This window comes from Bufo gargarizans, chromosome 5 (assembly GCF_014858855.1).
Source record: "Bufo gargarizans isolate SCDJY-AF-19 chromosome 5, ASM1485885v1, whole genome shotgun sequence".
Taxonomy (NCBI): domain Eukaryota; kingdom Metazoa; phylum Chordata; class Amphibia; order Anura; family Bufonidae; genus Bufo; species Bufo gargarizans.
Window position 1 is genome coordinate 479,653,554 of NC_058084.1, and position 15,384 is coordinate 479,668,937.

At 41.7% G+C, this 15,384-nt stretch overlaps 1 protein-coding gene across 2 annotated transcripts in view; it reads left to right on the forward strand.

The window, feature by feature from the left end:
* LOC122938614 (corticotropin-releasing factor receptor 2) overlaps positions 1 to 15,384 on the forward strand; it is a 314,421-nt gene that overhangs the window by 256,563 nt on the left and 42,474 nt on the right. For both annotated transcript variants that reach the window (XM_044294257.1, XM_044294258.1), the window contains 2 exons: positions 10,191 to 10,276; positions 12,774 to 12,880. In XM_044294257.1, coding sequence (XP_044150192.1) covers positions 10,191 to 10,276; positions 12,774 to 12,880 — 193 coding nt within the window. The remainder of the gene's footprint in view (positions 1 to 10,190; positions 10,277 to 12,773; positions 12,881 to 15,384) is intronic.

Genomic DNA, 15,384 nt, shown 5'->3' on the forward strand with positions numbered 1-15,384 from the left:
TCAGACTTCAGAAAATTGCTGAGCTCAGCTATTTTTGGAAGTCCCGTAGTGGTCAATAGAGATTTGTTCTCAATTTACTTCAAGGCGCTGTTCTTCATTTAGGAGTGGGTCCCAGAAATGGGACTTGCACCTATTAGCCTTTTATGGCATGACCTATCAATATGTCTTAAATGTCCCAGATAGGAATAAACCTTTAAGGCACAGTACACAATGCATATCAAAGATGGGAGATATAATAGTGTGCAATAAGATCAGGGCTTACCCATGGCAAGAGGTTACACCATTTTTTTTGCGAGGTTACACCATTCATTTCATGTGTTCCGTATGCATTCCGTTTCCGTATTTCCATTTTTCTGTTCCGTTGAAAGATAGAACATGTCCTATATTTGGCCACAAATCACGTTCCGTGGCTCCATTAAAGTCAATGGGTCTGCAAAAAAAATGGAACACATACGGAAATGCATCCGTATGTCTTCCGTATCTGTTCCGTTTTTGCTGAACCATCTATTGAAAATGTTATGCCCAGCCCAATTTTTTCTTTGTAGTTACTGTATACTGTATATGCCATACGGAAAAACGGAACGGAACAACGGATCCGTGAAAAACGGACCACAAAAAACTATAAAAGCCATACGTTCGTGTGAACTAGGCCTAAGGGATACATGTTTTCTTGTAAGAAGGGATGCAGTTCTTTTCAAACCTCCTACACATTGTCAGATCTTGCCCAACATGTCCCCATCATCTGCTGTTGGGATTTCTCCAGATTGCCCCATAAATTAGCGTTAGGGTCGGCCATCTTTACTCTAATGGGTATGACCAGCATTGGAGATATGAAAAAAAAAATCATAAAAGTGACAGGTGCCCCTTAATCCCAGGGTGGGGGTCCACCATTCCACCAATCCTCCTGCCTCATGTTATGATCAGAATGACTCTTGGTCTTTATATTCTGAATCCGTCTTGGGACTTACGCTAGAAGTGGAGAACATCTGCTCACTCGTCACGAGGGGAGACATACAGGTGCATTTTCAATAATGGAGTTACAAAGCGCAATTCATATATTGCAATGAAACCCCCCTAAAGCAATCAAGGGCTGATTTCTTTCATGGATGTGAATCTATGGCACAGCTGGGAGTCGGGCATACAATTATTTAAGTGCCTCAGCAATGAAGAAGGCAGAAAGAGAGGTCCCCGTTGCTCCTCCATCTGATCTATTTTTGCCTGTTATTAAACTTGATGGAGGAAATACACTATCAAGCACAGGAGTGGGGGCGACGTATCATCCATCTGCGTCTCCGCCAGAACCAGGCTGTATTTTTAGAAAATGAAATCTCTTGGTTTTTCTACTTAATAACATTGCCCCGAGATGTAATGGTGTGTGATAAAGTACAAGAGTGGACGGAAACCTGAGGTCACCAGTCTTGATCCTCAATGGGCAAACAGGACCATTTTAATGCCTTTATATGATATACCCAGAAAGTTCCTGGGCCGGTAGCATGATAGAGTATAACTCCAAGGTTGGAGCATGCAAGGGTTAAAGGAACAAGATTTTTGTGCTTCTAAGGTTGGATTTACCCATAGGTTTTTAATTGTGCATTTTTTTTCTAATTTTTTGCACCTACGTTTTTTTGGTGCCGTTGCCCCAAATCTTAGCAAAAAATCTGTGGGTATTTCGAACTTTGGGATAATCACACTTTTTTTTGTGTAGAGGCTTTTTTTTTATATATAGTTTTTTGTGTGTCTATGGCATTTTTTTAAACGGCAGCATGTTGACGCTGAGGCATATTTTTTAGCCGATTTTTCCATCCCCTTCTTTATAGGAGAAAATGATGACACAATTGAAACATATCTGAAGAGAAAAACACAACAAAAAATGCATTAAAATGCATGTGAAATGCAAAGACAGAAACATGCTTGTGAAAAAAAAAAACATTCATGTGGGGAGGACAACTTAAAAGGGTTTTCCATAGGAGTTTAAAAAGATAAAAAAGCTAGTCTTACTTTACTGATCCCCGATGCTGCCACTCTGATGCTGCCCAAGTCCCTGACGCTCTTCACTTCCTGTTTTCATCCCAATGCACAGGAAATGCCCTCTCAGCCAATCACTGGCTGTTGTGCTGACCCTCCCACCCCCCTCAACCAATAATTAGCCAAAGGGGGCATTACCTGTGCCAAAACAGAAGCAGGAAGTAGAAAGTAGCAGGGACCCGATCAGAGGATCATCGGTTCTTTTATCATTTTAAGCCACTTCCTGCCTGACAACTCCTTAAGGGCTCTTTCACACCTGCGTTCTTGTCTTCCGGCATAGAGTTGTTCCGTCGTCGGGGCTCTATGCCGGAAGAATCCTGATCAGTTTTATCCTAATGCATTCTGAATGGAGAGAAATCCGTTCAGGATGCATCAGGACGTCTTCAGTTCCGGACCGGAACGTTTTTTGGCCAGAGAAAATACCGCAGCATGCTGCGCTTTTTGCTCCGGCCAAAAATCCTGAAGACTTGCCGCAAGGCCGGATCCGGAATTAATGCCCATTGAAAGGCATTGATCCGGATCCGGCCTTAAGCTAAACGTCATTTCGGCGCATTGCCGGATCCGACGTTTAGCTTTTTTAGAGTGGTTACCATGGCTGCCGGGACGCTAAAGTCCTGGCAGCCATGGTAAAGTGTAGTGGGGAGCGGGGGAGCAGTATACTTACCGTCCGTGCGGCTCCCGGGGCGCTCCAGAGTGACGTCAGGGCGCCCCAAGCGCATGGATCACGTGATCGCATGGCACGTCATCCATGCGCATGGGGCGCTCTGACGTCATTCTGTAGCGCCCCGGAAGCCGCGCGGACTGTAAGTATACCGCTCCCCCGCTCCCCGCTCCTACTATGGCAACCTGGACTTTAATAGCGTCCTGGATGCCATAGTAACACTGAACGCATTTTGAAGACGGATCCGTCTTCAAATGCTTTCAGTTCACTTGCGTTTTTCCGGATCTGGCGTGTACCTCCGGCAAGTGGAGTACACGACGGATCCGGACAACGCAAGTGTAAAAGAGGCAATGTGTTGGTGTGGCACAATTGTTTTAGAATAGCAGGGAGCTAGGATGTACAGTAATGTGAATATGGCGTAAAATGTGCAACATTGTTAAAATCTCAGAAAATCAGAAATAAACTGCAATGGTCATAAATGACTCCCTCTGTATCCTGCTAACCAGTATGAGAAATATATTACCTTACTGAAGAGCGATCCAGGTGACCTCATATCCCAAAATCTTAATATTTTATTTTAGGTTTCACTGCACAATGAGAACTCTATATAATTAATGCATCACAGCCGCCTAAGATATCATTATCACCATGTCCTTGTCACTGAATAGATACATCGCTCTCAATAATTCATACACTAAACAAAGCCATTCACAGACACAGGATTCATAAAGGTCTTTCCATTTGTCATTAATACTCATTTCACTCATAGCTAATCTATAAAGGGGAAAATGTATTGTGACTGTAATACTGCCCCCTATATGTGTAAATATAGCCACCATAATATTGCTCCCCATGTACAAAACCACAACTACTAAAATACTGCCCCCATATACAAGAATATAACTACTATAATACTGCTCCAATGTACAAGAATATAACTACTATAATACTGCCTCCTATGTACAAGAATATAACTACTATAATACTGCTCCTATGTACAAGAATATAACTACTATAATACTGCCTCCTATGTACAAGAATATAACTACTATAATACTGCTCCTATGTACAAGAATATAACTACTATAATACTGCTCCTATGTACAGGAATATAACTACTATAATATTGCTCCTATGTACAAGAATATAACTACTATAATACTGCCTCCTATGTACAAGAATATAACTACTATAATACTGCTCCTATGTACAGGGATATAACTACTATAATACTGCTCCTATGTACAAGAATATATCTACTATAATACTGCCTCCTATGTACAGGGATATAACTACTATAATACTGCCCCCATATACAAGAATATAACTACTATAATACTGCTCCAATGTACAAGAATATAACTACTATAATACTGCCTCCTATGTACAAGAGTATAACTACTATAATATTGCTCCTATGTACAAGAATATAACTACTATAATACTGCCTCCTATGTACAAGAATATAACTACTATAATACTGCCCCTATGTACAAGAATATAACTACTATAATACTGCTCCTATGTACAAGGATATAACTACTATATTACTGCTCCTATGTACAAGAATATAACTACTATAATACTGCCTCCTATGTACAAGAATATAACTACTATAATACTGCTCCTATGTACAGGAATATAACTACTATACTACTGCTCCTATGTACAAGAATATATCTACTATAATACTGCCTCCTATGTACAAGAATATAACTACTATAATACTGCTCCTATGTACAAGAATATAACTACTATAATACTGCTCCTATGTACAAGAATATAACTACTATATTACTGCTCCTATGTACAAGAATATAACTACTATAATACTGCTCCTATGTACAAGAATATAACTACTATAATACTGCTCCTATGTACAAGAATATAACCACTATAATACTGCTCCTATGTACAAGAATATAACTACTATAATACTGCTCCTATGTACAAGAATATAACTACTATAATACTGCTCCTATGTACAAGAATATAACTACTATAATACTGCTCCTATGTACAAGAATATAACTACTATATTACTGCTCCTATGTACAAGAATATAACTACTATAATACTGCCTCCTATGTACAAGAATATAACTACTATAATACTGCTCCTATGTACAAGAATATAACTACTATAATACTGCTCCTATGTACAAGAATATAACTACTATATTACTGCTCCTATGTACAAGAATATAACTACTATAATACTGCTCCTATGTACAAGAATATAACTACTATAATACTGCTCCTATGTACAAGAATATAACCACTATAATACTGCTCCTATGTACAAGAATATAACTACTATAATACTGCTCCTATGTACAAGAATATAACTACTATAATACTGCCCCTATGTACAAGAATATAACTACTATAATACTGCTCCTATGTACAAGGATATAACTACTATATTACTGCTCCTATGTACAAGAATATAACTACTATAATACTGCCTCCTATGTACAAGAATATAACTACTATAATACTGCTCCTATGTACAGGAATATAACTACTATACTACTGCTCCTATGTACAAGAATATATCTACTATAATACTGCCTCCTATGTACAAGAATATAACTACTATAATACTGCTCCTATGTACAAGAATATAACTACTATAATACTGCTCCTATGTACAAGAATATAACTACTATATTACTGCTCCTATGTACAAGAATATAACTACTATAATACTGCTCCTATGTACAAGAATATAACTACTATAATACTGCTCCTATGTACAAGAATATAACCACTATAATACTGCTCCTATGTACAAGAATATAACTACTATAATACTGCTCCTATGTACAAGAATATAACTACTATAATACTGCTCCTATGTACAAGAATATAACTACTATAATACTGCTCCTATGTACAAGAATATAACTACTATATTACTGCTCCTATGTACAAGAATATAACTACTATAATACTGCCTCCTATGTACAAGAATATAACTACTATAATACTGCTCCTATGTACAAGAATATAACTACTATAATACTGCTCCTATGTACAAGAATATAACTACTATATTACTGCTCCTATGTACAAGAATATAACTACTATAATACTGCTCCTATGTACAAGAATATAACCGTTTTGGAACTGTCAGCAGTATAGTAGTATTACTTCTGTACATCTGCTCTCTTGTGCCTTTCTTTTCTCACATTTTAGTTTTTCTTGTTTTTACTTACGATAACAATTTTGCAGAATGTTATTTGTAATTTGTCAGAACTCCTTGTAATATTCTTATATTGTATTTTTCTGTTAGACTGCAGGTATTTTTTCCAATATTCCAGTATAAACTGTTTGGATGTAGTGAGGGACAGCACGTGGCAGTATTACACTCTGCGTACCGTCCTCCACCCCCGCCAGAGTATCTACAGTATTGTACAACAGAGTGTTATACATTTATGCAAATGAGTAACGGCAGCGGTGGGCGGCAGGAGGATGGGGGCTCTCCGCAGTGGTATCAGGCAGTCCCATCCGCTCTGGAAATCTGTAAGCAGCACATAAAACATTACCGTAATGGAGATCCGCGGTCATGATGACTGTTTTCCTTCAAATCCATCAACTTTAATGCTCATCATATTCATTAGTAAATGGATTGTTAATTATAAGGACAGCGAGATTTTTATAGCATCAAACCTGAGAACAAATCATCTTCCTGCAGCTGGGAGGAGGGGGATGGAGCTGAGTCTGCCGCTAAATGTCAGACGTATCATTAGATGTAGTTATATCTCAAGTCCATAGACACCGGAGTCTTTCATGTTGGGTACTGTTAGCCACCATCTGGAGGTTTTCTCTGTCTCCTCCGTCCTGGGTGACCACCGCTAATACCACAATTACTATACTTTGCTTTCTATGAACCCTCTTACTGCCCTGTGTTTTCTACTGTGAAAGTGTCAGTCTGCACTGCTACTCTAGAATTTTATTCATGAACATGCCATTGTTTTTAGCTGTCTTTTTTGATCAGATAATATTTTGTGGTATTAAAGGCAGATAATTAAGTTGATTAAAGCACAGCCCATCGAAATCGATCTTGAGGAATGGGGTGTCACGTGCACTGACAACGCAGACCTGACCTTGAGCCACACCATTGTGCCTACCTACTTGGACGATCTGCCTTAAATGGCGACCCCCAACTGGGTGACGGTCCCTGATCTAAGTGAGCAGGACCTACTTAGGGGAGTAGTCAGAAAGTCAGAGTCAAAACCAGACAAAGCTGCCAGAACCATGGAGGACATAAACACAGAGTAATATTCCAAGCAGGGTCAGACCCAGGAGGGAACGTCAGAACCCGAATCAGCAGCCAGAGGCGAAGTCACTAACAGACAGGAGGTCCGAAGTCCAGGAGTCCACATGAAACACAAGCTAAGGGCTCGTTGCCGTATTGCGGACCGCATTTGCGGATCCGCAATACACGGGCACCGTTCCGTGGCCATTCCGCATCACAGATGCGGACCTATTCATTTCAATGGGTCCGCACATCCGGAGATGCGGAACGGAACACTACGGAAGCACTACAGAGTGCTTTCTGGGGTTCCGTTCCGTGCTTCCGCACAGCAAAAAGATAGAACTTAGTAACATAAGGCCGATAAAAGGCATTTGTCCATCCAGTTCGGCCTGTCATCCTGCTTGCTCTGTCTTTTTGCAAAACGGAAGGATCGCGGACCCATTCAAGTGAATGGGTCTGCGAACCCCAATGCGTCTGCCCCACGGACGGTGCCCGTGCGCTGCGGACTGAAATTTGCTGTCCACGGCACGGGCAGGGGCTTCACACGTTCGTGTGAGCGAGCCCTAAGGGTGCATTCACATGACCGTATCTGTTCTGCCATCCGCAAAAACATCCAGCACCTTTTTCGGGTCCCATTGAAGAAAAATACCTATTCTCATCTGCAAAACGGCTCAGCCGCATGGATGCGGACAGCGCACAGATGTGGCAGCCCCATAGAAATGAAGGGGTCTGCCTGCGATCCACAAAAGATTTGCATGGGATGCAGATCAAAAATTCGGCAGCAGCCAGCAGGGCAGTAATAGCATGGCCGGATAAGGGCATGATATAGGATAACCAGTCCTAATGTGGATGCTTTGTCACTCCTCAACATCCTTACATTCATACAGAGCCTTTTCTGATACAGGAGGTGACTCTGCTAACTCTGCCCTCTAATGATAACTAATGACCCTGCCCTCTAAGGATATTGTGGTTAATGTGCCCTCTACTGATCGATTACATTGCTGACCCTGCCCTCTAATGATAATGAGAGGACTTTTCTGACCATGCCCTCTAATGATAACAAAGTGACTCTGCTGATCCATCCTCTAATGATAACAAATGACTCTGCTGACCCTGCCATCTAATGATAATGAGGTTAATCTGCCCTCTATTGATAATGAGAAGAGTCTTCTGGCTCTACTTTCTAATGATAATGAGATGACTCTGCTGACTCCAACTTCTAAATATAATGAGGTGACTCTGCTGACCCTGTCCTCTATTGATAATGAGATGACTCTGCTGACTACCATCTAATGATAATGATATGACTCTGCTGACTACCATCTAATGATAATGATATGACTCTGCTGACTACCATCTAATGATAATGATATGACTCTGCTGACTACCATCTAATGATAATGAGATGACTCTGCTGACTACCATCTAATGATAATGAGATGACTCTGCTGACTCTGACATTTAATAATGATCCCACGTTTTAATAATAATAAGAGCGACACAGCTGGTCCCACCTTCTAATAATAATGAGACTGCCCTTGGTACTGCCCTCTAATGACGAGATGACTCTGCTGACTCCATCCTCTAATGATAATAAGATGACTGATGTCTTGACTCCGACCACAAATGGGTTAACTGTACTAACCCCAGCATATAATGATATTGAGATGTTTTAAACCCTGCAAACTCTCTTATAGTGATAAGTTGGCTCTGCCATCTCTTTCCCAGTCTGCACGGCAAAGCTAGAAAGGGTCAAGAAGAGAACAGCTCTACCTCACCATTCCACCCAATAGAATGTGACGCATGGTCAACGGCCACCCATCTATTTGAGACCCATTTTGATGATTGATGGATTCTAATCGATAAACCATTAATGTCTGTGATGTCAAAACCCCTTGAAAGTCAAGATCTCTTCATATAGTCCAAGACATTAACTACACCTCCGTCCCTGCCCCTCCTTCGCTGCATTGATTGCTCTTGCCTTTCTTTCCAGCCACGGTCCATGTAATGATTTCACTCAGCCGAGTCATTTCTAATTACCGCCTCGTCTTTGTCACCTTAAAATCTCATTATCGTGCCGGAGGGCGAACGCAAATAAAACCAGCGCACAAATACATTGTCGGAGTTAATTGTCCCGGAATAGTCCCCTAAGTGCCGTAACAGTACTGTCTAACACAGACGGACCATTATGTCATACCGCCAGGCACACGGCAGGTTAATGGCTCGCTCAGTGCCGCTTATGTCTTCTTGAAGATGACGGTAAAGGAAGGATAACGTTACTCTCCCGATACACTGTTACCATTCTACAGAATATGCGGCATAAATACTGATACAAGTTATTGTATGGATCATTCCCTTTGTCTGTGACCATCTCTCCCTACAACACCAGTAGCTTCCAGTTCCTCCATAGTCCCCCATTTTGAGGTCATGGAGCTGAATTTTCTGGTCACCAGGGCATCCAGCTGTTTAGCAGTCCACTTACTGACATCTTGCTGTCTCCTATCCTCAGGATAAGTCATTAATATCCGCTCAGTGGGGTCCAACCCCAGGCCTATGTGCAGCTCAGTCCTGCGCCAGTGAATGGGATTCAGCTGCAATGCCAAGTACAGCCACTATGCAATGTGTGGCGCTGTGCTTGGTATGCTGTGAGGAAGTGCATACTGGAGCACCGCCGCCTTTTAAACAGCTGGACCCCCACCAATCAGATATCGATGACCTATCCTCGAATACTCCTTTATTACACAAGGAGGTGGCACCCATACACTGAGGGGGAAGCCAAAGGCTGTCCAGGCATGCTGGGAGTTGTAGTTTTGCAACAGCTGGAGGCACACTGGTTGGGAAACAGTGATCTAGAGTGCCACAGATAGGAGACGACTTCTCTACACCCAGAACGTGATAACCACTCGCTAAATGTATTCTGTATTAGCTGCCCAACCCCCCTCTATTGTCAGAGAGCTGCCGGTCTTCTGACGGTTACCCTCGGCCTGCTATTAGTGGTAATGAGGGAATGACATTCAGTTTCACTGCAGGCTGTAAAGTGAGTTTCTCCTTCTTTCTCCAGTCCACTGTGCTGACATCTAGTGGCCAAAGTGAAAACTAAAAATAATGTACCAATTATTCTACAAAAAAATTATAAAAAAATGTAAATGACTGACCGTCCCTTTAAATTGCTCTGTTTTATTTGTCAGCGCGGCTAGGCTTGTCCATCCTGGTCTCATGATCGCACATCTTGTCTTCACAGGGACCGTTTACAGGGAATGTTTTGAAAATGGCACCTGGGCGACTTGGATGAACTACTCCCAGTGTGTGCCCATCCTGGATCATAAGGTGTGCAATGCAGTTCATTTCCTGATCACAGAGATCACAGTTAAAACAAACATATTTTGGGGGCTGAAAACTTGTTACAGAAAAGTGTTACAAAGTATAAGAACCAAAGTGTCCAGAAAAAATAAGAAGCGTTTTAAGTTCCAGTAACTGAGGTCGTTTTATAGAAAGAAATATTCTACATGAACGGTGAAGTCAGTGTAATGCATCACCTTCATGTCATGTATGTACACAGTGACTGCACCAGCAGAATAGTGAGTGCAGCTCTGGAGTGTAATACAGGATGTAACTCAGGATCAGTACAGGATAAGTAATGTATGTACACAGTGACTGCACCAGCAGAATAGTGAGTGCAGCTCTGGAGTATAATACAGGATGTAACTCAGGATCAATACAGGATAAGTAATGTAATGTTTGTACACAGTGACTGCACCAGCAGAATAGTCAGTGCAGCTCTGCAGTATAATACAGGATGTAACTCAGGATCAGTACTGGATAAGTAATGTATGGACACAGTGACAGCACCAGCAGAATAGTGAGTGCAGCTCTGGAGTGTAATACAGGATGTAACTCAGGATCAGTACAGGATAAGTAATGTGTGTACACAGTGACTGCACCAGCAGAATAGTGAGTGCAGCTCTGGGGTATAATACAGGATGTAACTCAGGATCAGTACAGGATAAGTAATGTGTGTACACAGTGACTGCACCAGCAGAATAGTGAGTGCAGCTCTGGAGTATAATACAGGATGAACTCAGGATCAGTACAGGATAAGTAATGTATGTACACAGTGACTGCACCAGCAGAATAGTGAGTGCAGCTCTGGAGTATAATACAGGATGTAACTCAGGATCAGTACAGGATAAGTAATGTATGTACACAGTGACTGCACCAGCAGAATAATGAGTGCAGCTCTGGAGTATAATACAGAATGTAATTCAGGATCAGTACAGGATAAGTAATGTAATGTATGTACACAGTGACTGCACCAGCAGAATAGTGAGTGCAGCTCTGGAGTATAATACAGGATGTAACTCAGGATCAGTACAGGATAAGTAATGTATGTACACAGTGACTGCACCAGCAGAATAATGAGTGCAGCTCTGGAGTATAATACAGAATGTAATTCAGGATCAGTACAGGATAAGTAATGTAATGTATGTACACAGTGACTGCACCAGCAGAATAGTGACTGCAGCTCTGGAGTATAATACAGAATTTAATTCAGGATCAGTACAGGATAAGTAATGTAATGTATGTACACAGTGACTGCACCAGCAGTATAGTGAGTGCAGCTCTGGAGTATAATACAGGATGTAACTCAAGATCAGTACAGGATAAGTAATGTATGTACACAGTGACTGCACCAGCAGAATAGTGAGTGCAGCTCTGGGGTATAATACAGGATGTAACTCAGGATCAGTACAGGATAAGTAATGTAATGTATGTACACAGTGACTGCACCAGCAGAATAGTGAGTGCAGCTCTGGAGTATAATACAGAATGTAATTCAGGATCAGTACAGGATAAGTAATGTAATGTATGTACACAGTGACTGCACCAGCAGTATAGTGAGTGCAGCTCTGGAGTATAATACAGAATGTAATTCAGGATCAGTACAGGATATGTAATGTATGTACACAGGGACTGCACCAGCAGAATAGTGAGTGCAGCTCTGGAGTATAATACAGGATGTAACTCAGGATCAGTACAGGATAAGTAATGTATGTACATAGTGACTGCACCAGCAGAATAGTGAGTGCAGCTCTGGAGTATAATACAGGATGTAACTCAGGATCAGTACAGGATAAGTAATGTAATGTATGTACACAGTGACTGCACCAGCAGAATAGTGAGTGCAGCTCTGGAGTATAATACAGGATGTAACTCAGGATCAGTACAGGATAAGTAATGTATGTACACAGTGACTGCACCAGCAGAATAGTGAGTGCAGCTCTGGAGTATAATACAGGATGTAACTCAGGATCAGTACAGGATAAGTAATGTAATGTATGTACACAGTGACTGCACCAGCAGAATAGTGAGTGCAGCTCTGGAGTATAATACAGAATATAATATGCCTCCACAGATGCCTTTGAGTTTCGGTAACAATGCAATTAAATTGAAAGTAAAAGTAAGTGTCATAATAAAATTAAAACCTTGATGCCGTCCTGTTCCGGAGGTGTTCATAGCATTGGGTTCTGATCTGAGGACCATGACAGGGCAGTGAGGCAAGGGCCAGATTTGCATCATCGATTGGGTAATATTTGGACAGGCATCAAGATGTGCGCCTGAAGCCTCTTTAGCCTGTGATGATATTGACTATTAATTTCCCAGTAAATAGTCCCAATGCTCATAGTTATCGCTCATCCCAAAATAACCCGTGACCATAATGATGAGATTATCCTCCAGGCAGGGATTATAATTACTGCTCCCTAACCAGATTACGTGTCCTGTACTGAGGAGTCTCAGCCTAATGCAATCATCTTCTCGTCTCCAGCGGAAGTACGACTTGCATTACAAGATCGCCCTGATCATCAACTACCTGGGACACTGCATCTCCGTCCTGGCGCTGGTCATTGCCTTTCTGCTCTTTTTGTGTTTAAGGTAAGTTTCTTAATGATGTCTTCTTCATTAATGGGAATAAGAAGGAAAAACTTTATTATTACCCCGGAGATGAGCATATGTTACAGGTAATAGGAAATAACCAGCGACAGCGAGCGACCTGCGCCCCCGGGCATTTAATGTCAGGATCCTGCACAAGCTCTAATGCCCAGTGGTTCAGCCTAGTCCTGGTCAGTGCAGTTATCAGACCTGAGCTGTCAGAACAGCCCCCATGTAATTCCACATTTTACCTGCAGAGGTCACTGTGGTGCTGAGCGTTGGGTTCACGACGATCAACTGATCAAGATCCTATTCCCAGGAGTCTAATGAATAATTTAAAGGCAGTGGCGTATCTTAGGGCGTTGTTCACACTTGCTTTGTGGTTTCCATTCAGAACGTCCATTATGCGTCGCCCCCTGGTAACGGCCACTGTCAGAGTTTTATGTTTAGCTTTGGTTAGGAATGGAAAAGAAAATGTAAGAGGGCATTTGAGGGGCACTCTCCATTTTGCTGCTTGCCATTGGAAACAGTCAGCAAGTTTGTCAGCTCACGCCCCACTAACAAATTCCCTGGGCCCTAATAATGCAGGAGGCAGTGTATACCAGTGTAGAATGGACATTTCCTAGAATGCAAATCAGCAAAGCGAACCACGTAGAGATACTGAACAAGAAGGAGATGGTTTGCTGCAAATGGGTTCATGGACCCTGATTCAAAAGTTCAGCTTCAACTTATCTTTACAACCACGGACAATAGCCCACCGGCATCCACGTCTAGTACAGTGAGGGTTATTCTCTGCATCCTTGGTGGTCTAGGGCAATAAAGGGGTTTAATGTCTGCATGCCTTGTGGTCCATAGTAGTAAGGCCCCAATGCACACGGCCATTGCTCAACCATTCCATGCAATTTGCGGCCCCCCAATGCACGGGCACTATCTGTGCGGCTGCTGTGACTGATCCAGACCCATTCAACCAAGTTCTATATTTTTTTTTTAGGTGTGGAGGCACTCCGTAGTGCACCTTCGGGAATGCGGGCCGCAATACGGGCACGGCCAGGCAACGGCCGTGTTCATGAGGCCTGTGGGTGATAGTGTCAGCATCCTTGATTGTATAGGGAACTGGAAGGGTTAATATCAGCATCCCTGGTGGCCTAGTGTAGTAAATAGGTTAATGTCAGTATACCTGGTGGTCTAGAGCAGTAAAGAGGTTAATGTCAGTATGCCTGTGATTTCTAGGGATTTAATACTGATGGCCTATCCTCAGGACAGTTCATCGCTGTGATCGGAGGGGGTCCGACCCTGTACTCTGCTGATCAGCTGATTGAAGAGACGGCGGAGCTCCAGCGAGTGCTGCGGCCTCCTCATAGCTAACCTAGCACAGCTCTGTACTTGGTATTGCAGCCCAGCCCCATTCAATTAAATTGGACTGAACTGCACCTCGGCCAAGTGACCGATAAAAATCATACCACTGACCTAGGAAGAGGCCGCAACGCTCATGGGAGCTGATCGGTGGGGCCCCAGGAGTTGGACCCCCTCCGGTCAGAGAGTAATGACTTATAATTCCCAATATATCAGCTGCAGAAAACCCATTTAAAAGGTACTTGTCCCCCTTTCCCTGTTTCCTAGAAGTCATTCACACATTTTTTTTCTGGGTCTGCTTTTTTGAAACACCTTACAGTGATAAGGAAGACTCCTGAGAAATGACAAGCAAAGATCAAATATACTTTTCAATCTTCTTTACCTCAAAAGGAGCTAAAAAAGTTCAAAGACAAGTACTAGAACAGTAAATACATCCTCAGAGTGGAAGGATCAAAGACACCGTGATGTCAGGAAAATGTATGAAACTGCTAGATACGAGGTCTGAAATAATAATCTAGTGAGAAACGATCCGAGCAGAACAAACCGGAAGAAATAACAACATATAAGAAAACAGGTTCCATAAAATATTACTACTACTACAATTGTAGGTGATGAAATGATGAAAGCCCTTCACACAAATTTCCAAATTTCTAACTAACCATTTATTGTTAACTAATACAGTATAATACTGCCTCCTATGTAGAGGAATATAACTACTATAATACTGCCTCCTATGTACAAGAATATAACTACTATAATACTGCTCCTATGTGCAAGAATATAACTACTATAATACTGCTCCTATGTGCAAGAATATAACTACTATAATACTACCTCCTATGTACAAGAATATAACTACTATAATACTACCTCCTATGTAGAGGAATATAACTACTATAATACTGCTCCTATGTACAAGAATATAACTACTATAATACTGCCCCTATGTGCAAGAATATAACTACTATAATACTGCCCCTATGTGCAAGAATATAACTACTATAATACCGCTCCTATATACAAGAATATAACTACTATAATACTGCCTCCTATGTACACGAATATAACTACTATAATACTGCCCCTATGTGCAAGAATATAACTACTATAATACTGCTCCTATATACAAGAATATAACTACTATAATACTGCTC